The sequence below is a fragment of the Oncorhynchus clarkii genome, chromosome 9 (assembly GCF_045791955.1).
Source record: "Oncorhynchus clarkii lewisi isolate Uvic-CL-2024 chromosome 9, UVic_Ocla_1.0, whole genome shotgun sequence".
NCBI classification, from domain to species: domain Eukaryota; kingdom Metazoa; phylum Chordata; class Actinopteri; order Salmoniformes; family Salmonidae; genus Oncorhynchus; species Oncorhynchus clarkii.
The window spans coordinates 24,306,842-24,330,306 of NC_092155.1; the positions used below are offsets into that span (position 1 = coordinate 24,306,842).

The following is a 23,465-nucleotide window of genomic DNA, read 5'->3' on the forward strand; positions in this document are numbered from 1 at the left end:
AGCCATGCGCTACACAGACAAATGTTTTGATGCTAGGATGCTTGTTGTTGAACACTACAGTTTTAACAGTGTGTTTTCCATGGTATTAGTTTACATTTGTACAGTTGCCACAATGTTCTACACAAACACACAGACCTGAACGTACACTAAATGGGCAAACACGAGTGTTGAGCAAAACATTCTGTAAGTGTTCTCTATTGGGTGATAAGGGTCATGTGACCATGCTAAGACACTGGAATGGAATCCCTGTATGTTGCCAGCGATTGGGTAATGGGTCAGGGTCCAAAACCACACAACAATATGAGCTAAAATACAACTTTGAAAAATAATTTATTGCTTTTTTATATACTTTTTCTTTCATTTATATTATTATTATTTTTGTAATTATTGTGAATAATGTCAATATTATTATCATCATCATATATATATATATATATATATATATAATATATATATATATATATATATATATTTTGTACATCAAATACAATATTTTTTTAAATTCAGGAAAGAAAATTGTAAACTTTTGTTTGGCATTCACATAATCAAGCGTGTGGAGCAACGAAACAGATTTTTACAGTGTGGTACAACAAAAATACCTGGAAAATCATTTTATTGCTTCATGTTCTACGGCGTATAAAGGAAAATAATGTGGTAGACATTTTGTCATGGCTGCAAACCACTGTTGTGGAGACAGAAATCACTTGGACAATGAGCAGCATATCTCATGATGGGCCACTGTCGAGGAGATTATAATTGATTTTTTGATTGTTTCTGAAAGGCATAGAATGTAATATTCCCACATTATTGTACACCTTACCCACTGATTGTAAGTGAAATAACAAAAATCTAATAACAATATAAATAGCAAAAATGTGTGAGGTACACCATGTGAGATGGAGAGGATAAATATTTTTGATTCAAATATTCAAATAAATAGATAAATATGCACGGTTTATCCTGATTAAACAGATTAAACATAGTAGTAGTCTTTTCTCACTGAGAGTAAAATTATCAAAACGAGAACCATAAAAAGCATTGAAATCAAAATGAATTGATATATATATATATATATATATACACTGATTGTTTCAGAAATATTATTAAAAATGGGGTTTGTTTCATTACAATCATGAAAAAACACGTTAAAAATGCATTTTATACTTGTTGTATACGGAAAAACACTGATTGAGAAACTTTATAGACAGATAAAACTATACATGGTTAACTTTTTTCCCCCAACAAAATAATTATTAAAAAAGGAAATTTGTTCACATGCTCCATCAAAATGAGCCTCCAACACATTTTTACAATCATGTCATGTCCTCTAAACTTCATGTAGGTGTACAATATGTCTTACATCATTGTAATAACTACAGATCGACATTCTTAATTGAGAAAATGTCTTCATCGTTTTAAAAAGGCTGCATTTTACAGTGCATAGCTGTAACAAATAAAGAACTTTGTTTGATATGTACACAAAATAAAAATATTCCTTTTGATAATATCTGTATATACAGGGCTACATTTTTTTGTCCTGAAAATCTAGACAGCAATGTTATCTTGAGCCTCCAAGATACGCTTCCCTATAGTCTCGTTAATAACGTAACACCACATCCCAAACACCAGATTAAAAAAAACAAAAAGAATAATCAAGGACAAAAATAAAAAAAGACTGAAAGAGCTGCACATGTTTCACCACTCAAAGCATAGTTGGGTTTTTGTAGTGCTTGGAGAGAAAAAAAAAATCTCATGAATGTTTTTGTCTTTCACTGACTGTTGTACAGCAGTAAAGCACACACATCTGTGTACAGGGTTATGAGGATTCACTGGCTTTCCAGGTACTGTCTCTTCCCAGCTTCTTCAGCAGCTATGTTCATGTAAACGTTGTTTTTAATATACTTTTTGTATATATATATATATATATATATATATATATATATATATATATATATATATATAGATTCCTCTTTATATACTCTCTTACATAGAGTGTAAAACTTCTCGTAGTCAAAGGACAGAAACATTAGTGAGGTATCAAGACATCCCTCTTGGTAGACAGCGGCTGCTAGAGCACTTGTTACCTTCTCAAGCAGCGCTGGGCCTCTCTCAGCAAGCTGTCAAAATCCATGGAGTCATACTTGCTTTTAGTGGAGGCTGGATCAAAGTCGTCAGAATGGGAATCTGAAACCAGAGATTCATTTTGACATCAGTGTTAAGCAACCTAAGTGGTCTCCTGTAAGTCGCTCCGGATAAGAGCGTCTGCCAAACGACTAAAGTCTATTGTAAATGTCTCAAATTGTCGCTGGACACAAAATACCTGTCTCACAGATCAAGGCAAGTGGCACGTCTACATCAATCTCAACGAACCCATCTGCATCTGTTACTTTTCAATAAGTCCCAAAGTTATCCGTGCTCCCCTCCAATGTTTCATATGTCTCCTGAAATGAGGTCTTTAGACACAATGTTTACATGATTCAAATGCTCAGGGTGGAAAATAAAGCTTTTCCTGACACCGAGTGACAAAAAAATCCCAAACTGAGCGAGTGGCGGAGGCATCTATTTTGAATGGTCAGCGCGATAATAAACAAGTGTCTTATCTCTCGTGGCAGACAGCTTCACAAATGGGGCCCCCACACAGGCTGCGGCAAACTTTGAGAGCTTGAGAAATGGGAATGACCATGGCAAGCAGGAGATGCCAGTCGTGATCTAATGCTATGGCCAAGGGGTGGATTGTGTCACGCCGCACACCTTGACGGATGAAAAATACCCCCTGCGCACTACTTAGAACTAATGGACAGTGTCTCGGAAAACAACAATACAAAAAAAAAATTGAGACGAGCGCGCCGGGCAAGATTGAGAGGAGGGACTGAGGTCGCTACCGCATGACATTATTCAAGTTCCCTCGCTTTGGACACTACGCTTTTCTCTTCTCTTTCTTTTCGCCTTCCCTTTTTCTCCTACTCCCGTCACGGGGCAGTTTGGGATAGCCTGAACTAGTTTTTCTCTCTCAAAAAAAGAGAGGAAGCAGAACGAAGGTCTTTCTTTTCATTCCGAGAGACTGATTAGCTGTCTTAGCGCTCCATGTCTTTTCTCAAGGACCTCGGAAATATACAATAATGCCTTCATTCCTTTGAAGAACATGTTATTTTTTCCCTCTGCCATGAGCTACTGACCTCCCAGTGGCCCTGCATTAAACATTCCCCATTTCACTCTCTGTCAAGGGATGAATGGCGAGTGGAATATGGGAGCAACTGTACAAGCCCCACTCTGCATCTTAACCTCCATCATCAAATGGAGCAAATGACCTCTTATGGCCACACAGGACAGCATCCACCTTGGTGGACTGACTGACTATTTAAGCATCGATGCCAAAGTGTCTACCCTCTTATTGATACTGGGGCAATAGTATAGGTAGAGGATGAGAAAGAGAAGGATGGACCAGCCATATTCTATTCTTGTTTTCAACATCGGCGTCTGTCGAGGGAGAAGCAGAGATATTTTTTATCAATGTCTTGCATTATTTGTCATCCGGCACCACGTCCATCTGAACATCGAGTCCAGTCTTTCATGCGGATGAGATTTCTTTTTCAGTGCATGCATGTGTAAGTACCTTTTCCTCAGATGAATCGACTAGCTCTACCCGTGCTTTTATGTCGACGGCACTTTGTAGGGCTGCCGTCTTAAGAACCCGAGCCTGTGTCTGTCTTTGTCTATAAGTGTCGCACGAGGAAGAGATGTCTGATTATTAGTCAATCAGGCCTCCGCTGTCAGGCTCATTTCTTCATCCCCCCCTTCCCTCCCGTCAACCCTTCATCCTTCTCTCAGTGGATGACACGCTGCTAGGTACCACAGCGAGGTCTTTCCTCTGTTGAACGCCACAACAGCTGGCAACAGATGGAGGCTCACCCAGGAGGGATGGGCTGATGGGACTTAACCTTGCCCCCCTCCACCCTCCCCTTCATCCCACTCCCCCCTCCCTCTCTCCTTCCATCTACCTCTCTTTACCCTCCAAGAGGACCAGAGCATAAACTATACATCACTGTATATAGGGTATCAAAACAAATCACAGATAAGCTTTTAAAGAATCTTGCGCTCATCTTTCCAATTACTTGTGCATTGACTAAGTAGAAAGATAAAGGCTGTGAGCAATGGAATGGAATAAGGCCTTTTGATTCCTCGAGATATACTCCTATATGGGCGGCGGAGGAAGAGCAGTTCTATTCCTGGACTGGTACACAGAACCGTGATGCCTCGAAGGTTGAATTGTAAAGCTTGGGGTGGGGGGGGGGGGTAAATATATGCTCTTTCATTTTAAAAAGGTGTCACTTGAGCCTATTTCTTTCCCAGCTTCCCCCTCCATCCCTCCCTTTGACAGTCCGCCTGTATTAGCCGTGGCTCCGGGGTTCTCCCGAGCAACAACAAAGCAGAACTTACCCAAGTCTGTATAATTCGATTTGCAGAACTGCTTTTGTCCACCGAAGCACAGCTCGAACTGGGGCTCGTTTGACCGGCGCAAGGTGTGTCCGTTTTCAAGGGCAGCGAAGGCGTCACAAGTGTAGCGGTAGGTGATGAAACCAAAATTGTCCCTGCAGTCGGGAATAGAAAAACGACGTCAGGGCCTCCTCTGTTAGTGGACATCCACACTATTTATTTATACAATAAAATGTATCTGTAGGGCTCTTTTTAGGCTAGGAACAGATAAGATGAATAAAACATGATTGGAATGCATACAGCTCCATCCCGCCCTGCGTCTCCACTCGACTTTGACATAGAAGTCGATGCAAAGCCCTGAAAGAGATGATGCTTTTCTGTGTTCCACCTAACCCAGATGGTAGGAATGAATGGACACAATGTATCACAATGAATTCTATTACCTCCCTATATAGCCAACACACACACGCATGCACGCACGTCACACGCGAACACCGTCCTGGGGCCTTACCCGTCATCTCTCAGGTTCACGGCACACTCTTCGATCTCGCCGAAGACTTCAAAACGCCGCTTTAGCTCGGTTCGCGTGCTGTCGGACCTCAGTCTCCCCACATACACCACCCGTCTCTCCTCCTGCTCATTAAAGGATAGAAAGAGAGAGGGAGAGAGATAAAGGAGGAGTACTTCCCTCTCGTCCTGTTTCCTTCCCTTCAGGTTCACTCGGTGGCCGTTATGAACTACTCGGAACACCCGGTGGCGGGCGCTGACGTGAGGCCACCCTTTTGTTGCTCCCGTCTTGTTTTGTTCCTCCTTGATTGGTTGGGCTGTGCTAAATACCTCCTCTTATCCGATAGGACAGAGAGGCTTTAGCGATCGTCTTAGATCTCCCTGTTCATTCACTTGTCTTTTCTGTCTTTGTTTCTGGCCCATATTGAACCGTATATTTCTTTTCAATCCAGTGACAAATATCAGAAGGAAGCCTTTTCTCTTTCCATAGCTCGTCCTCTTTCGTTATAGTCTCAGAACTGAAAATGAGTTAATGAGTTGTTTATGCCATGCAGTAGGCTCCAGTTAATATGCCATTTAGAGAAACCTGTACGAAACACCATCAGGAACAACAGGAGGCCGGGGAGTGGGGGGGGGGGGGGGGGGGGGTCACACAATGTTCCTCGAACCACAAAGGACATAAAGGTCACAGCGGCATAATTTTGGACCTAAAGCACGAGGCTGCAATCATGGTTTTGGGAGCAATTTAATTGCGTCTGCTAATCATATAATGCAGAGCAAGCTTTAGGGCTACGTTGTATCACTGGTATTATTTACTTATTCACTCATTTACTTGCCATTACTGGGGCAAGTCTATTGGGATCCATTCAAATTTTGAAAGCTACCTCAGGCCACTGGTAACTTATACATGTAAATCAGTTGCCTGGTACTAAAACTTAAAGTTCACCTCCGCAAAGAAGCTAAACTAAGGTTCTGTCCCAAATAGCACCCTGTTCTCTATGTAGTGCACTACTTTTGACCAGAGCGCTATGGGCCCTGGTCAAAGGTAGTGCACTATATAGGGAACAGAGTGCCATTTGGGATGCATCCTCAATGGCAAGACATAAGCTCCACTACTTAGAAAAAGAGAAGAAAAAAAAGACAAATTAACCGGAGTGTTCTTTTTCTCTGGCTCTTCTTCACATACAGTTTGCTGAACTAGTTATTTCATTCCTGACAGCTGATAAATATGCCGGCTTTCCAAGACGGCACCCAAGGTAGAGTCCTGCATCGGGTCTGATATCCACAGGTTTGACCAGCAAAAGAAGCTGCCGGGTGGAATGAAAATATTCTTTCAACCCGCGGGTCGGCTTGCGGTTCAGAACAATTATACTGCAGGTAGGAAACAATCAAGTTTTTTTTTTTACGAACCCAGGACCATGTTGTTTTGCACTGTGTCGCAAATTCCATTCGGTGAATGGTAAGGCAGACAGGCTACCAGCCACACATGCAGCGAATCAGGGAACTGTCCATTATAGTGTGGTGCTGAAACATAAAACCGGTAGATGGATACACAGCCTGCAAAGCATATTTGTTTATGATAGGCTAATTCAGTTTATTATCCGTTAATAATCCAGGCTGCATCACATCCGGCAGTGATTGGGAGTCCCATACGCCGGCGCACAATTGCCCCAGCTTCGTCCGGGTTTGCCCTGGGTAGGCCGTCATTGTAAAAAAAAAAAAAATGTTCTGAACTGACTTGCCTAGTTAAATAAAATAAAACATATAATCATCTTATAATGTTAATTCAGGCTTTCGTTCATTTAGACCATATCAAGTTTAAACCTGTGTGGCTGTTAAAAGTTTGAGTATAGCATACTAAATAAATCTATTTTTGCAGCCTATATTCGATTCTGGGAATTGTTTATTTAAGTTTCAATTCAACTTTTTGAATATCTAAACAAATTTGAATGCAAAGGTTTTGTTATGTTGGTTATAGACTTTCAGGAGGTAAGATGGCTAATGAAAATGCCCTTTTCTTCAGAACGATTGAGTTGTCAATATGCCGCATCTCATTGTGAAAATAAAATATATTGCTCTTTACTAATGGCATGGTTTTCTTTTATCCAAATGTTGAATAGACACGCAGACAAATGAAGTCATCACATTTTTTTTTAGAAGTTATTTGTCGGGTCACGGATCGGCTCTCAGAACAATTCTATGCCGATGGGTTGGGTTGTGGAGAAAAATCTGTCCTGATGTCGGGTATCGGGTGAAGCTCAGAATTGATGTGGCCGGCGTGGGGCGGGTGCGGCTCAACAAAAACTGCCCTGTGCAGGACTCCACCCCAAGGCTGGCAGTCAATGTACGTGTGTGTGGCCCTCACATCCGCTTGCCTCCCAAACCTCTACTGACAGCTTGGCTTTGCTGCCCATAACCGTCTCGTCTAAAATGTATGCAGGCTAAAGCTGTGCGTGTGTGCATTACTTGACGTGTGCCTTTATCAGTCTCTGTTAGCATGTTCCAAACGAGTGCAATGCTAAACAGAGAGAAGGGTTGAGAATTGATATTCATCCCACTTTGATTAAATTCAAACTAGATTACTAGAAAGATGTATATTTTAAGTGTACATTTCCTTGGCGGTGAATTTCCCTTTTTATCCCTCCTCCCACTCTTGCCGTTTCTAACATGTGCCCCTGTGGTGTGATTAATTAGAACTGACACCGTTCCCAGATGCCGGAGACTTTTAAAAATACACAACCTGGAGATAAAGAGGAAACGAGTGGAGCCCTGAAAGATTCAGTGACTCACTTTGCATGTATTCATTCATTAGAGAGGAACAGTAGGCAGGAGGCACGGCCACGGGCCCACAACTGTCTGCCCTGTCTAGGTAGTGAGACAGCGATGGGTACAGCTGGGAGATATTAATGCCAGGCTGCTGTTAGAAGGATGGATGAGAGAGAGAGAGAGAGAGAGAGAATGGTTGGGAGTGTAGAGAAAGGCAGCGAGAGAGAGAGAGAGAGAGAGAGGGAGAAAGAGAGAGAGAGATAGAGAGAGAGAGAGAGGGAGAGAGAGAGTGGTTGGGAGTGTAGAGAAAGGCAGCGAGAGAGAGAGAGAGAGAGAGAGAGAGAGAGAGAGAGAGAGAGAGAGAGAGGGAGTGGTTGGGAGTGTAGAGAAAGGCAGCGAGAGAGAGAGAGAGAGAGAGAGAGAGAGAGAGAGACAGAGAGAGAGACATAGAGAGAGAGACATAGAGAGAGAGACAGAGAGAGACAGAGAGAGAGAGAGAGAGAGAGGACGAGAGAGAGGGAGAGCGAGAGAGTGGTTGGGAGTGTAGAGAAAGGCAGGGAGAGAGAGAGAGAGAGAGAGAGAGAGAGAGAGGTGAAGAGAAAGAGGGATTGGATGGGTGGGAAAGTAGAGAGATAGGCAGAGAGGGCGAGAGAGAGAGGTGAAGAGAGAGCGAGGGTGGGTGGGAACGTAAGGAGATAAGCAGAGGGAGAGAGAGAAAGATCAGAAAAGAGAGAATATAAGAAGAATGACAGGGGAACTCACTATTGCTTTTTCACTTTGCCTCTCCCTCTGCTCAGCCCTCTGGGACTCCCTCTTCTGGTAGTCCTGGCGATACTCCTCCCGCTTCAGACGCTCGTGTTGGTATTCCTCGTAGCTGTCGTACCTGCAGAGGGACCAAACGAAACCCATCACTTTCACTGTCCTCCACCGCCCTTCCAACATACGCCCTTCAATTTGACGGCAGCAGTTATGAAGCGTATCGGCCGAAAAAAACCCACCAACGAGATGGGCTAAATTTCTCAGAGGGGTAGGGAAACAAACAAACGCATTAATAAGAAGATGCCTCCTCCCCGCTGTTAAGGTTATGGATCCCACAGGAGGCCCGCGGGAGATGGTGGATAGCGGGAGAGGCGTACAGTTGGGAGTTGGGCAGCTGCCACTGTCAGCACTACTTGACGTCATTACTTTCTGCTTAGTTAGGGCTTCGTCCGGGGGGAAAGAAGTGCAACTTTTCTCTCTCAACTTCCTCGTCAAGATTTGTCCATGCATTGGAGAGATGGGAAGAGTTGGGGATTTCCTGGTGTCGTTAGGCTCATCAATAGCAAATCATTTTGGAGCTAGGAGTGACTGTCAACATTTTACACTGCCTGTGTTTGTGCATAAGGACATTGTACAGGGGTTCCACAATCCTGCTGGTTTTCAATCAATTCATGTTGTTGGTTAAAAGGCAAGGATGAAAACAAGCATTAACTGCAGGGACTGGATCATCAGACCAGAGCTGTTTACCCCTGGTTTAGTGTAAGGGAATGTGGTGGACCCTTACCTTGGCCTGCGGCTGAGGGGGGATCTGGACTGAGATCGAGACTGCGAGTGAGGGCTTTTGTGAGTCCTGGATCGGTAAGTGCTGGAGTCCATGTTGTGACGAGACCTGCAAAAAACGTAATGCACATTAATCATCAAGATATCATCCAGGATATTTAAATAATGTGTGCGTATCTCTAAAAACTGATAATGTTGTCTAGACATGCCCGTCACTGTACCTTGGCATCCCTAAATCATAGCCTTTTCTTGCAAGATGACAGACAGTCACAGTGTAAAATCTAACCATAACAAAAAAAAACACATAACCAAAAGTCCAAATATATTCTGCTAATTTTTCTTAACACATTTTCCTAGTTCTACTGAATTTGACTTGCTCGACTCTGCTTCTGCACAGTGCAGCTGGGAGATGTTCTCACCTTTCCCCCCATCAGGGCCAGTATATACATGCTCCTCGTATCTATGTTAAATGAGGGGAAGGTCCTTAGGCCCTGTGGCCTAACTCTAAAGCTAGTAGCCCTACACAGAGTACACGCTCTCATTGCTTAATTATTGAACGGATGCTGAAGAAGGCAGACTTGAATGATAGAGGGAGAGAAGCTAGGCAATGGTCAAACGTCCACAGAGTTAAGGAAGACGAGAGTTTGGAAAGAGAGATGGGGAGTCAAGAGGATTTGAGAGAGAAAAAAATAGATTTGTTGAAATTGTTTCCCTTTGAGTTCTTGAGTGAGCTCTTGAGATTGAGGTACTTTTACTCCGGTAAACTTAGTCATCACCTTTTATGTGGTTATTTTTTCCCCCGTTTTTCTTCTTTCAAGTACCAACCCCGACATATTTAGAAACCTTGTGACTTTCTCGGTGTACTGTATCATGAGGTTGGTGATAGTCATCCGAGTGAGTGATTTATCAAGGGTAAAGGACTTCAAAACAGAGGGCAAAGCTAACCTCCATTGAGACCTTTCATTAACCCAGCAAACAAACTTAAACTCACTTATGAGCTTGAGGGAAGTGAACAAAGAGTCTATCCAGTTTGCAAGGCACTCAATGCAAACTTGCCGATAAAGTCTCCTTATATGTGTAGTCCTACTCGGTACCTATAACCCTTAAAAATTAAAAATAAGAGTACCCACTCTGCTCCGATCAAAGGGAACCATGGGAAATGTAGTTCTCTCGAGCTGCTGTGATAATACACACTGTTTTCAGAGAAGGGGGGGGGTCCAGAACTAAACTCACTTCCCAGATTTGGCTTTCATCTTCCGGGACAAAGGGGGGTTCGCCTGGCGCTCAGCAAAAACAACAGCTGCAGCTTAAAACAACATGCACTGCATCAAACAGAGATCCCAGGAAAACGGAGGAGGAGATGAGAGAGACAAAACCTTGCCATGGGAAATGAGGCTTTGACAACGTTGAAGCAACCAAAGCTCAGCGCCTCAGTCGCTTCATCATTTTCATAGTTGCCTCTTTCTCAGATATACCATTTTGATAGCACATGACTAACACACCAAACCTCCTTGTCTGGTATTTCCCAGTGGAACCATCGGTCTGTAAGTATCAAGCTTCTCATAGTAGGAGTGCTGATCACGGATCAGTTTAGCCTTTTAGAGCATAGTGAATAAGATTATGTACATGAGGGACCTGCTCTGAGATCAACACTTCTACTCTAAGAAGAGTGATACATACAGCCTCTGCTCTATAGTAAAGTACTGAGAGAGTTGAGCTTGGCTAGCCTCATTACACCAGCCAATTGCAATCCACTGTCCAGTAGTCAAGCCAGTAAGGATTCTCCCTGACCCTGCCACACTCTCCTATTGTTAAAGCCTCTTTCCTGTGGAATATAATGAGTCTGCCCAATGTTTTTAGCTCAAGCTGGGGATGCTGAAGCAGCTGAAGCTAAAGGAGGCCCCATACTGGGAGACTGAAGAGACTCAGAGCACAGGGCCTATCCTCTACTGACACGTCTCTGACAGCTGAGGAGGCCTGTTGACACGACTGAGCTGTCCACCCCCTGCCGGGAACACTGTCAGAGCCGCCCACAACCTTTAGGCAACGCTCAAACAACGTTCGAACAACAGAGGGGAAATGGCACCCAGCAGGAGGGAATGAGTTGGCTGTGTTCCGATATCCACACTGGCATACTACTTAGAATGAAACTAAGTAGTAGACACATTGGGCAAGACGTAGTATGGACATGGGAACCTAGACACGGTGAGAAGAGATTGAGGCTTTACTCACCTGGAGGAGGGGCGTCCGTCGGGTGAGCTGGAGAGGGAGCGCCTCCGGTGGTGGGAGGAGGAACTGCGGGACCGGGAGCGAGAACGGGAGGAGGGGGAGCCCGAACGGGGCCAGACAAAGTGTCTGGGGGAGAGGAGGAGGGAGGAGAGGGGTGAGACGGAGCCCCGTGAGGGGGAGCAGCTGGACGGCGAGCAGGACGGCGAGCAGGACTCAAAAAGCATTTCCAGGGGGGTGCCCTCCCAGGGGTAGAGGTAGCGCCCCTCCACGCCACGGTCCTGGAGCTCAAGTTCCTCGTGGAAGGGAGGGAGACCTGGGTGCAGGTACCCAGTAGAACCAGAACCAGGGAGCTTGCAGTAGTACTCGTCCCCAGCAGGGTTCTCCTCGGATGCCTGCGGGGCGACAACCTTCTCCCCTCCTCCCTGCCCCCCCTCCTCCACCACCAACTCCCCCTCCTTCTCACCCTGGCTGTAAATGGCTTGCTGGGGGCGGCCAAAGTGCTTGTTGAGCTCCGCCCGGATTTCCTGGTCTCGCAGGGGCTGCTTCCTGCTGGTGGAATGCTGGTCCCCATCTAGGGTCTGTGGTGGGGGTGCTCTTGTCTGGGTGGTGGGGGTCCGGTCCTGTCCCCGAGCGCCCTGCCCCCGAGCCTCCGTAGCCACAGGGTAAGAGCTCTGCTGCAGCTGCTTGGCCAAAGACGATGAAGATGTAGGAGAAGATGTAGAAGAGGAGGAGGAAGAAGAAAAGGAGGAGGGTGGCATGGCTGAGTCCTTACATTTCACATGCCTGTCCTCCGCCATGACCGGATTGGGCATCAGAGGGGTTGTCGTAGTAGTCGTCATGGTAACAGTAGCATAAGCTGCGTTAGCCGCATTAGCGTCAGCGTCCCGTTTTGTGCTGGCCGCCGGCGACTGACAATAGTCGTGGTCGCTGAAGCCGCGGGGCTCCTCCTGGCAACCCCCTGTCGTTGCGGTGACCACCGAGTTGGGGAGGGCAGTTGACGCTTTGCTCAGCTGGGCATACAGTTCAGTCTGCTCGGGGCCCTTCCTGGAGGGACCCCCACCTAGGGTCGGGGTTAGGGCTGGGGGGCCGCAGGGGCCCGCCTCGCTCAGCCGAACCCTCTTGCACGCCAGGGCAGACGAGGAGCATGAAGACAACTTGGTTTTGAGTGATGCTTTGAAAGGGTTCTCTTGACTGGCTTTGTGGGGGGGCGTGGTAGGTGGTGTCAGACCTGGAGAAAGAGAGAGGGAGAGACAGAGAGAGGAAGAGCGAGAGGAAGGAGAGAAAGAGAAATGGGTTGATAAGAGAATGGAATTATAATGCATTCTACCTCTCCACCTACCCACCCTCCATTTCCACTCCCCACAACCTGTTTATAGACAGTGGGGCTTGATTAAAATATTCACTTTCACTTTCCTAATCCTGATCCGTATTTTATTGCAATCTTGACAGATTCATGTAATGCTCTGTGTAACTTAATATGGTGGAGCTGCTACATGGCTCGGTTAACTCCGCCATCTCTCCCTCCCTCCCTGACCTTTGGACAATCCCTTGTTCAGGAAGAAGAGAAAGCCACACATCCGCAGCGGACAACTAGAACACATCATCCTTCGAAAATATATAGCATCTCGACTTGAAACCTCGAATGTAGCCTAAAAATAGCAAAGACCTTTGGCTTCAGTTTTGAAAATCTATCACAAGTCTCCTATAGCTCAGGCTCCCTCTTTCTACTGCCAGTCAAGGTAGCGAGATATGTCAGTATTTGGAGGTACATGTTGCTATGGCGTGCCACTGTGCTGTCATACGATAGTGTCGGCTTGGCGCGAGGGAGATGTCTGACTGGTAATGGAGGCTCACTGTCTGCCGGGGTAATGGGTTGTCATTCTTCTCAGATCCCGCCTGCCTCTCTGTGACTCGTGCCGAACCTGACCCCTCCTGACAGATTTACAGGCCGACAGATGGCAGTTATATGGGAATTCCTGAGATGGGTCTGCTTTATGGCACTGTTAATGCACACACACAAACAACCAGCGCTAGGTAGGCAGTCCCTTTCCCTCTCTCTTGTCTCTTCCCTTCCTTTCTCCCTGCCGGTCGTCCTCTCTGGATCAATCTCTCTGTCTCTCTCTGTCTCTCTCTGTCTCTCATCATCTCTCTTTCTCTCACCGCCTGTCTTGCTCTTCCAGACTAATACACAGACAGACAGCCACACATGCACGTTCACATGGACACAGGCACACAATAACTGCGAACGGCCTCCCTCTCTGGAATGTATATTAGGCACTTTGCACACCTACGCTCCCTGTCTTTGCACATTTTCATGAAGGCACATTACTCTCCGTCGCAGTGAATTGGACCAAGTGACAGCTATTAGTTTCAAATCCAGTGTAAGAGTATTTGATGGGACGGCTCGGAGTCAGAAAAGAGAGAGCGAGAGAAAGACACAAAGAGAGAGCAAGAATGAGAGAGAGAAAGAGCGAGACTGATACATAACAAGTTCAGTTTCGGGGCCATTTCCTGAGTTTGGGCCGTCTAATCCGACCAGCTTATCATCCAGAATTATTATCTGGATTTGACATTAAACCGAACCGCAAACCGCCGTCCCACTTTAACAGTCAGACGTGGTACACCGATAGAGACACAGAGACTTGATGCAGCATTTCAGAGAGAGAACTGAGAAAGAGGGCTTATGTTTATCATTACGCCAAAAGAAATGAGCTATGAAAAGGGAAGGGTGGTGCCTGAGGAACTTCTGTTTCGCCAATGCGCACTAGGGTCATAAACTAGGAGCCATTAGCGCTGTCGAAAAATAAATCAGAATTCGATAAATATGCGCCTCTCAGTCAAACCGGTTGGTGATGGATGCTCAGCAGACACAAACACTTAACATATAGCCATTTTCTGTTGTTGTCTCTTTCTTATTTTTTCCCCCCTAATCTGTTTTGTCCGGACTGTAAATTGCGAAGAGACTTCCAACCGAATGACTCTGACTCGGGGCTTAAAGAGTTGATCCTGCGGTAAGCCATGCAAATAGCAACACATAGACCCAAACCCCAGTGTCATGAGATACTGTAATTAAAGACAACACAGTGCAGAGTAAATCTATTAGTGAGAGGAGATTAGTCCTTCCAGTCAAATCTGTGGGCTCGTTCGGAGTAGTGGGGTTGCCTCAGGTTTACCTCAGTGACAAAACAATAACAACCAAGGGCCTAGGCCATAGCAAAAAGATGCTAGAGTGTACGGTTAGCGGTTTATAATCATACTATGACGACGACTCAGGCTTCTCCTTGTATTATTACTAGTACTACTACTAGCACTACTACGCCTACTACTATCATCACTATTGATAATAAAGAAAACATTTTTCACCCCATGTCATGGAAAAGTTTCCAGCTGAAATGTTTATCTACTACTGGCCTACTATTACAACTCCTAATAAAGATATAAAAATGTCTCTCCTTGCCACGGAAAATTCCCTGTCCTGAAGGTGGCCCCTCCCCCTTTGGCTTAGCTCCTTTTGGTTATCAATTAAAGAAGCATAATCTCCAGATCTACTCAAGCGGGGCCATTGAGCAGACATTAACTCAAGGGATCACAGAGATTTCATACCCCCCGTTTCTCCATATCCAGCGTTCCCGAGTCGCTTACCGCACGGGACTAGACTAATCCTAAAGCGGAAGGGGCTCAATATCCATGAGTTTTTCCCTTCTAATTGCTTTTCCCTAATATCTAATCCCAAATCTGCAAAGGGCAGTGGAGTCAGAGTTTGGCTTTATTAACTATGGCTGGAGCAGGAGCACAGGGACACGAGGAGAATGAGACAGGATTTAGGTCTGCTGTCAGAGGCACACCCACACGCAGTAAAAATAAAGAAATATTAACAGTTTGATTGCTCCACAGCTCTTAATTCCCATTGGGTGTCCCCTCTGACCTCTGATGCTCATATACACACAGGGTTAAATGGCAAGTGGATCGAGGTCAATTGGAGGACCCCCCTTGGTGCATTGATGTCCCACAAATGTACCCCCTCTCCAACACTTAAGGAGATGGCAGATAATTCCTATTGGTCCTCGTTCCCAAACAAAACGTCACCTTGCGTGTCGGGGCGAGTCTGGTGTGTTTACATCGTGGGCCCTTTATTTTACAATCTGGTAAATGAATACCAAAAGGCAATACATTGTGAAGAAGAAGAAAAGGGCATCCATTTTGTTTTTATTGACCTGGGATGATTAATCTCAGGGAAGGAAGGGGGGGGGGGGGGGGGTACTGAAATAATTACCTGCATAATTCACATTCATACACAGAGAGAGACAGAGAGAGACGGAGAGACAGAGAGAGCGAGAGAGAGACAGAGAGAGACAGACAGAGAGAGAGACAGAGAGAGAGACAGAGAGAGAGAGAGACAGACAGAGAGACAGAGGGAGACAGAGGGAGAGAGAAGAACTGCTGAAGCCTGGTGTTTTAGCTTTGGCTGACATTCTCTTCGTCTGGCTTTTAATTACCTTTTGTCTGTAGCTTCTCACCGACACACTTAATGAATAAGTATAGAATACACAGGGATAGTGACAATAATACTACTAAAATCACCCCGCGTTGACCCCGTTTGGAAAAAGTCATCCTTCCCATAAATACCAAGCCTTAACATTGGGCATTACCTTCCCATGTCTCTAATCAAATTACCAGACTGTCTGACGAAAAAAAAGAGACACAGATAATATCGGTCGAAACTGAATTACGTGGCAAAACCAATTAAAATAATAATAATGACATCAATTGTCTGTGATGTATTGGTGAGCATCACAGTCAAAGAGCATTAAGATCGAAACGAGAGAGAGAGAGAGAGAGACAGAGAGGGAGAGAGAGAGAGAGACAGAGAGGAGAGAGAGAGAGAGAGAGAGAGAGAGAGAGAGAGTAGCAGTATATTAACTCTTCACAGAGAGAAGAAGGGGGATCTGCCTAATAAACCCAAAGGAGATTGGAAAGCTTAATCAATAGCGAGGCATATAAAAAATGTCACCGTGTGTCCTAGTCCTTCACCTTGAACTCTAAACTTTTATGAAACTATCAAGATGGTGTGAAAAGCCTTGAGGCAGTGACTGCAATTTAACCCCTAACGGGCTTAGTGAGAGAACTGGGGTTTTCCATTATACCACTACAAAGCAAGGGCAGGCTTCTCTGTCATTTTTGTGAATATTTGCATCAATCCCCACTCCTTCATATATGGAAGATCTTCATTCATACATTTCCTGAAAACACATGAGATGCTTACCTGGGGTTCCAGAGATCTCCACACTCAATGTGCGTTCAATGGATTTGCTCTCAAACGGTGATCCCTTGTGGTCACTGAGAGACAAACGAGATTGAACACACCATTTTACACCACACAGGAAAACGTGACTTTAATAAAAGGGCTTTGTGATCTTAGAAATGGAAATGAGAGTTAACAAAATGCCTCATTCTTGGTGCTAATTCTTTGTCTTTTTATTTGTCTTTGTTCTTTTTTTTTAGTTGTTTTCTGGTCTGTGTAGAATGTTGAAAAACTCTTGCACTTACTTTGGAGACTCTGGGGTCAAAGGAAGTGGCAAGGTGGTTGGTTTGGCTGCAGAACACAAAGGAGCATGGGTAATTATTTAACTAGATTAGATAACAAGTTGAGGCAGAAGAGATCAGGTCCAAATCTGCAAATTGATCTCAGATTCGGGCATTATGTTACAAAACCCAACCTAGTACGATTAGAAATATGCTCTCTCGCTCTTGGTTTAGAAGAGCGAATAACCAATAGGCTTTCTCTATTGACCCTGTCCGTTTTTTTAGTTGACTGTTCACTCTGTGAGGCAGGATGAAGTGATGGCATTGGCACATGTGTTCAGAGTACACCGTTCGACCCAGATATCCCATTCAATACAAAAAATGAAAACTACGAAAAACGAAATAGAAAACGGCACAAACAGTACACATGGCAATGGGAGGTGGTGATCCCCCCCCCCCCGTGAAGTAATTGTCGCATGCATTTGGAACCGAAAGCAGAGGAAGAAAGGAGAGTCGAAGAAGCTTGTGCAGTTGCCTGAGGCTCTGGCTGTCTAAAGATTGAAGCTCAGTTAGACATTAGAGCAGTACTCTGCCGAGACTAGCTAGGCAGACATTCAGAACACTCAGCTTGATCCAGCCAGATAGTGGTTGATTTAACAGATGCCATAATGTATCAACACGTAACAGGCTACTACCCCTCTCCCACCTCCCCTTATGTCAATCTTGAGACAATGGTCTGTACCAATTCGAAAGAATGCCTTTTGGAATAGATGGTACATCTAGAAATGTATTTGCTGTTCTCGGAGTGATAGCTAGCGTCAAATTAGCATAGGGGTTAGTGTGTAGTCAAACTGGAAAGTGGTTAGAGCAGGAGAGGGAGAAAAGAGAGAGAGGGCGGGGATGCAGCGATGATTACCTAACAACAGGAGGCCCTGGTCATCGGGGTGCCTGCAGACTGCCTGCATGTGTAGGTGCTGCTGCCCTTGTGTGACGGAGGGAGTGGGGTCTGGAATTCTAGAATCTGGGAAGAGTGGGCATGGCAGGCCCAGTGAGAGCGCCATGGGGCTGCCCATGGCATCATCATCGTGGACCTCCTCCCCGAAACAGCCAGCCTGCTCCACCAGGCCAACCTCCGGCCAACCCAAGCCCAGCTCCAGCCCCAAATCTAGCCCCTGGTCTGACTGGCTAACCCAGCTGCCTAGGCCTAAGCTCTCGGCCAACAGGGGGTCCGAATCAGGCTCCTTGGCCTGTCTGAGACCCCAGCTGCCGGGATTGATATTGACAGTGCCTCTGTACTTCTCCTCCACCTCAATAGCCTGGCTGGGACACTGATCCCTCTCCAGGACTCCAGAGCTCATTCTTGATGAACTGCTCTTGCGGGGCTGAGGGGTAGTAGCGGGCAGGAGCAAGTGGGCCCGATAGCTGGCGGGCCTCTGCTTGGAGGTCAGCAACTGGCTAAGCAACGGATGCCCCGGCTCCTCCTCTCTTTTCTTTATGGTCACTGTGATGTGCCTACGCGCTGCCGCACCACGGCCATGCCCGCCCCAGCACTCACTAGCCTGAGTGGCAGTGCCCACCTCAGGGCAACACCCACAGCTGCCTGTCTGACCCGTCTCTCTAGGAAGGAGAGAATAAGAATGCATGTACCTAATGAACCTAGCGGCTGCCAGGCGCCCCGCATCCACCGCAGGCTGCGGACCTGGCGGCCTTCCTTCTTCACTGGACGGCCTGCGCTCCAGTTTGGGGCGGGCATGGCCACTGCCGTTCCTACGTGTTGGGGGGACAGGAGCGGGTGCCGCCGCGGGTTCGGACTGTCCCTCAGTGCCACCAGCCCCATGAGCGCAACGACGCCACTTCCCAGCCCCCACACCAGCCACACTACACTCGCCAGCAGCCCGGCTCTCACCTCGCTGGTGATGCTGCTGCTGCTGCTGTTGCGACACGACGGACGACGAGGACGACTTCTTCTTGGAGGCGATAGAGGAGGAGGAGGAGAGGGAGGAGAAGGAGGAGGTGGAGGAGGAGGACGGCGACGAGGAGGTGGAGGAGGAGGCGCCCAGCAGGCCGCCCTTGTCTTTGCCACCACCCCCCCAGGCGCTCTTGGCGTCGCTGGCTTTGGTCTGGAGGAGGATGTCGTCGGTGGCAGTCAGGTACTTGAGCAGCTCGGTGCACGGGCGCCTCACTAGACGGCTCTGCTGCGGACAGCCCCCCCTCGGCTTGCTGTTCCAGGAGATCTCCGTCTGCAGGGGGAGAACGAAAGAAAGAAAAGAGTTAAAAGAGAATAAGGAATAGAGAGTGAGGCTCAGCACAACGGGTCGGCCCAACTGTTTGGGAGGCGGTGGTGGGAGCGCCGCCCGCCCATCATCTTAATTGCGTGGCCCCCGAGCGGCACCGCAGCAGCTCTGTGCGCTCATCCCCTGTCCTGGGGGAGCCCTCATAGCTCCATGCTCCAGAAGTGGGTGAGTCAAAGGAACGGTTTAAAAATAGACTTTTCAGAGATGTGTTAGCTCTGTGTGTGCACAACACAACGGCTCCCATATGCGCTGTTTACTAGACAACAACGCTACCAATGCATTCCAAATAATTTTTTATTTTTTTTTGAAAGCGCACCTTTTTCAGTAGTTTCTCCAAACAAGCGGGAGTAAACGAATGTATTATTTATGTGCTATCGTACTAAATAAAAATTGAATCTTCAAGAGCATTCATCATGTTCCAATGAAATGCGGCAAACAGCAAAATACTGGAATCACCGACTTCACTTAATTTGTATTCCTGTGCCCATTATACACCCACTAAAATAATACATTCATCTAAATGGAAAACCCATTCCCTCTACAGGGAGGGGGGGGGGGGGTTAAATAAGACAACAGTCCCGATGCCTCGCCTGGAAAGCTGAACAGGCAATCAGCCTGTTTTTATTACGAGACTGCAGTGGAGCAGAAGTTTAACACATTCCAAGGCCGGCAATGAAAAGAAATCTGAGAGCAGGGATGATAAACAAACATGGAGGGGCCCTCGGAAGCGGTGCCTTTGAAGTGAGCGAACGGTGCGACTGGGTAGCTACCTTGACAACAGCAGGTGTTGGTCTGATCCGGTGGTTGCTGGCTGCATGGTTTTGTGCCTTGTCGCCTATGTATTGATTATAGCTGAGCTGGGAGTTTGCGGGTGCCAGAAGGAGCTTCTTCAGCTGAAAACCCCCCACACAGAACAGAGAAGAAAGGGGGTGGGGGGGAAGAGAGAATAGAGAAAAAAAGGGGTGAGTAGAGATTACGCAAACTGCCGTTGCCTCTGAAATTTCAACATTTCAATCAAATAAACGATCGGAGACAGTCAACGCTTTTGTAAATGTGTGACTGAGGATGTTCGATTTATCTTGGTGTAGTTGTAACAACACAGAAGCCCTCATGAAGACAAAGCTCATTACTATTTATCAAGCAGGTATTCTTTCTGTTTATTTACAGTGTTAAAAGGACAAGTCAATGAGAAACTATATTGCCGTGGCAGGTGTTTTGGGGTACACAACGGCCGTGCTTTACTGGTGTGGATAGGTTGGTCAAGCAGAAGCCAGCATAAAATACAACGGACTATAACTGAACAAAATAAACAATATCCAGGTCAAACCCCCTCAGGAAAGGCCAAATCAAAGGGGTTATTGTAGTCATGTTTTGTGTTTCGCAACAAATACACCAGTATGACCAACCTTCATCAGGAAACAGTCTACAATCATGGTTCTGGGATTAGTATGGCCCACTGATATTAGATGAGATGGATTTCCTTTCCTCATTACATCCCTAGCTTGATTTTCAGGCCTGTGGCATAGTGTCACCCATTCCAGACCCACCACTGTGCATGTATCATTACATTGGCGCAGCTAGTACGCTACAATGTAATTAGCACCTCACAGCTAACACTGATCAATTCGATTTGCTCTTTCATCCATGCATCTGAATCATGGCTCATCTCAGCCCACAGACAGACATGCACAAGGGGGGGGGGGGGGGGGGCATGTGGGTTGGCGGCTGGGCTGCCAAAGCTGAAGGCCTGCAAGGCACACAGCCATTTTTGGTCACCGGCTGGCTTCGCTCATAGTGCCTTATCTGGTGTCGGCTGAGGCTCTGGCAAAGGGAGTGAAGGGAAGGGTGTGTGCTGGGGGATGAGGGAGGGGGCGGAACAGGGTCTTACCAAGGAGGGCTCCTCTGGTTCGGGGGTGCGCGGCGAACCGTCGGGGGTGCAGGGACAGCTCTGGTCGCTGGCATTGGTCACGTCCCCATCTGCCAGGGCCTCGAACGAAGGCAATCCGTCCTCGTCCACTGGGATGCTGTCCAGCGTTTCTGTAAGCACTGCCAGCAAGTTGGCCTCATTTTCCTCATCTATCTTCTTAGGAGGAGAAGAGAAGAGGGAAGAGGGATGGAGAGAGAAATAGGACATTTTAGTTTAGAGAATTTGCTTTACCAGCATGTGTATTTATTTGCAGAAGGGGTTGGGAGGGTGGGTGGTAACATGCTTATGTTGTTAATAGAGTAGGCCAGTTTTGCAACAGAGCGTCTTTGTTCTGGAGTCCTATTCCTTTTAAAAACACAATTCTCTCTCTGCGCACATGAGTCAGGCCTGTCACTCATATTTTAAGCATGCAGCTTACAGCACCAAAATAATATCTCCCCCCCAAAAAAATCCATTAACAAGGGTGACACGCGGGCAAAATATCTAGGGGGGAGCAGATAGGGAAGGAGGGATGTTGAGTTGCCGGAAAGGGAGCGATAGGCTTGTCAAAAATATGTTTTCGAGCAATCCTCTGATAAGGCGAATTACTGCCTGTTAATACTAAATGAATATGTTTTTTTTAAGCGGCATGAAAATACCACTGACGTCCGTCGAGAAGCGTGTGTGAGGGGAAAGTTGCCGTCGACATTTCTAAATAAAGTCCTGTTCTCGCCTCTTGTTCCCCTCTGAAGTGGATGTTGTGAGTTAGCTGCAGCTGTTTCCACAGTTAAAGGGGTGAAGAGAGAGAGCGAAAGAGACGGAGAGATGTGAGCTGCCTAGCATCGACAGGGGAGGTGTGTGAGAGAGAGGGGTATGGAGGAGGGAGGGGGGAGACAACAGGCACTGGAAGTTCCAGGACAAAACCCAGGGGAACCGAAAAGACAGGAAAAGATAAACAGCAATCGCCCCGGGATGCTCCACGGCGAGCCCAATAAGAATAAGAACAAATCCTTTTATGCCACACAGCAGGATTAGCATCTCTCGCCGATAGCGTGCGGCGATCATCCCGCCGAGGGGGAACCATCCCTTCAGATTGCGCCACTTGCCTACTCTGGTTTGGCTCTCTCGTGCACACAATTACCCCAGGCCGCTTGCTCCCATTCAACCCCTCTGAGTTTCCCACGATTACACACCACCGTGGATAGCTCTTCACAGGAGAAGCTTTAGAGCTTCCGAGATAGCGGCCATTTCATGTTTTTTTCCTCCTCCATTTTTTGGGAAGATGGCACAGATAGCCTAAGCATTTGCGTTAGCTAGCTGACAGTGAGGGGAATGTGAATCCAATGCCCATTCAGACAACATTCACCCTCTAACAACATGTGCTCTCAGTCATTATTAGAACATTATAAAAAGGGCCGTCATTTCACAGAGATAACAAAACGGTGACTGGGGCCACGCCAGCACTGGCAGTAAACGGTTAGCAGGAAATTGCTCCCGAAGTGGTACCATGCTGTTTAATTACTTGCAAAAGAGCTTCAATTCAGCGTGCCGGAACCTATGTTGCCGTTCACAGTTTTCCAACATCCCACTTTATTAGCCGTGCACTAAGCGGGTGGGTAATAACAGTTGATACAGCCAGATCCTTTTCTCAGAACCTAACATGCGCTCCTCAGCTAGAAAATTGTAACTGGGGTCATTTCAGATTATCTCAAATGAGGCTTTAATGGAGAACCATCTGTTTGGATTCAACATAAACAACTTTTCACTGAAGGCTTGGGTGGCGTTTTCTTAACCTCCTTTCCAGTTTCGTCTTGCCCAGTATGCATGTGCTTTGCACGTGAAATCAAGACCACTGTCTGACCGCAGTGCCAGTAGAAGTTCAAAAGGCCACCGAGCCTCGTCGGAAGGGAGGGGTCTCAGGAATTTTTTTACAAGGCTCTGGTCGAGTTTCACTCGAGGTACGTGACCACTACAATCCGGTTTGAAAACGTCTTGCTAGACTTGAGAGGTTAGGCCATGTTCCTCAAGATAACCCCCTGGGGGCCTGTAATGCTGTGAAAGGGACACTTGTAAAAGCTCAAGTCGTGACGGTCATGCTACAGGCCTTGCTAAAGCTCCAGCTGGTAAGAGTCCCAGGCCAGTCAGGGGATTTTCAGGGGCTTGGGGGAAAAGAGGAGACCTGAGAAAGTGGTTCTCCTCTTGAGAGAGCCCCTGTCCAGCAAAGCGCAGCTTTGCCATGCCAGCTTAAGACCCTCCTCTCGTTGCTT

General features: G+C 46.6%; 1 protein-coding gene across 9 annotated transcripts in view; it reads right to left on the reverse strand.

Moving 5' to 3' along the window:
• Positions 1 to 1,916: 1,916 nt before the first annotated feature.
• Positions 1,917 to 23,465, reverse strand: part of LOC139416104 (peroxisome proliferator-activated receptor gamma coactivator 1-alpha-like) — a 43,516-nt gene continuing 21,967 nt past the window's right edge. For 2 of the 9 annotated variants that reach the window (XM_071164389.1, XM_071164392.1), the window contains exons 3-13: positions 21,181 to 21,375; positions 20,063 to 20,185; positions 17,915 to 19,238; positions 17,023 to 17,068; positions 16,739 to 16,812; positions 11,479 to 12,703; positions 9,251 to 9,355; positions 8,470 to 8,590; positions 4,946 to 5,070; positions 4,438 to 4,589; positions 1,917 to 2,184 (exon numbers count right to left, since the gene is read on the reverse strand). In XM_071164389.1, the coding sequence (XP_071020490.1) occupies positions 2,081 to 2,184; positions 4,438 to 4,589; positions 4,946 to 5,070; positions 8,470 to 8,590; positions 9,251 to 9,355; positions 11,479 to 12,703; positions 16,739 to 16,812; positions 17,023 to 17,068; positions 17,915 to 19,238; positions 20,063 to 20,185; positions 21,181 to 21,375 (3,594 nt within the window). In that variant the 3' untranslated portion in view covers positions 1,917 to 2,080. The remainder of the gene's footprint in view (positions 2,185 to 4,437; positions 4,590 to 4,945; positions 5,071 to 8,469; positions 8,591 to 9,250; positions 9,356 to 11,478; positions 12,704 to 16,738; positions 16,813 to 17,022; positions 17,069 to 17,914; positions 19,239 to 20,062; positions 20,186 to 21,180; positions 21,376 to 23,465) is intronic. The other 7 variants (XM_071164397.1, XM_071164396.1, XM_071164391.1 and 4 more) reach the window with 7 other exon arrangements.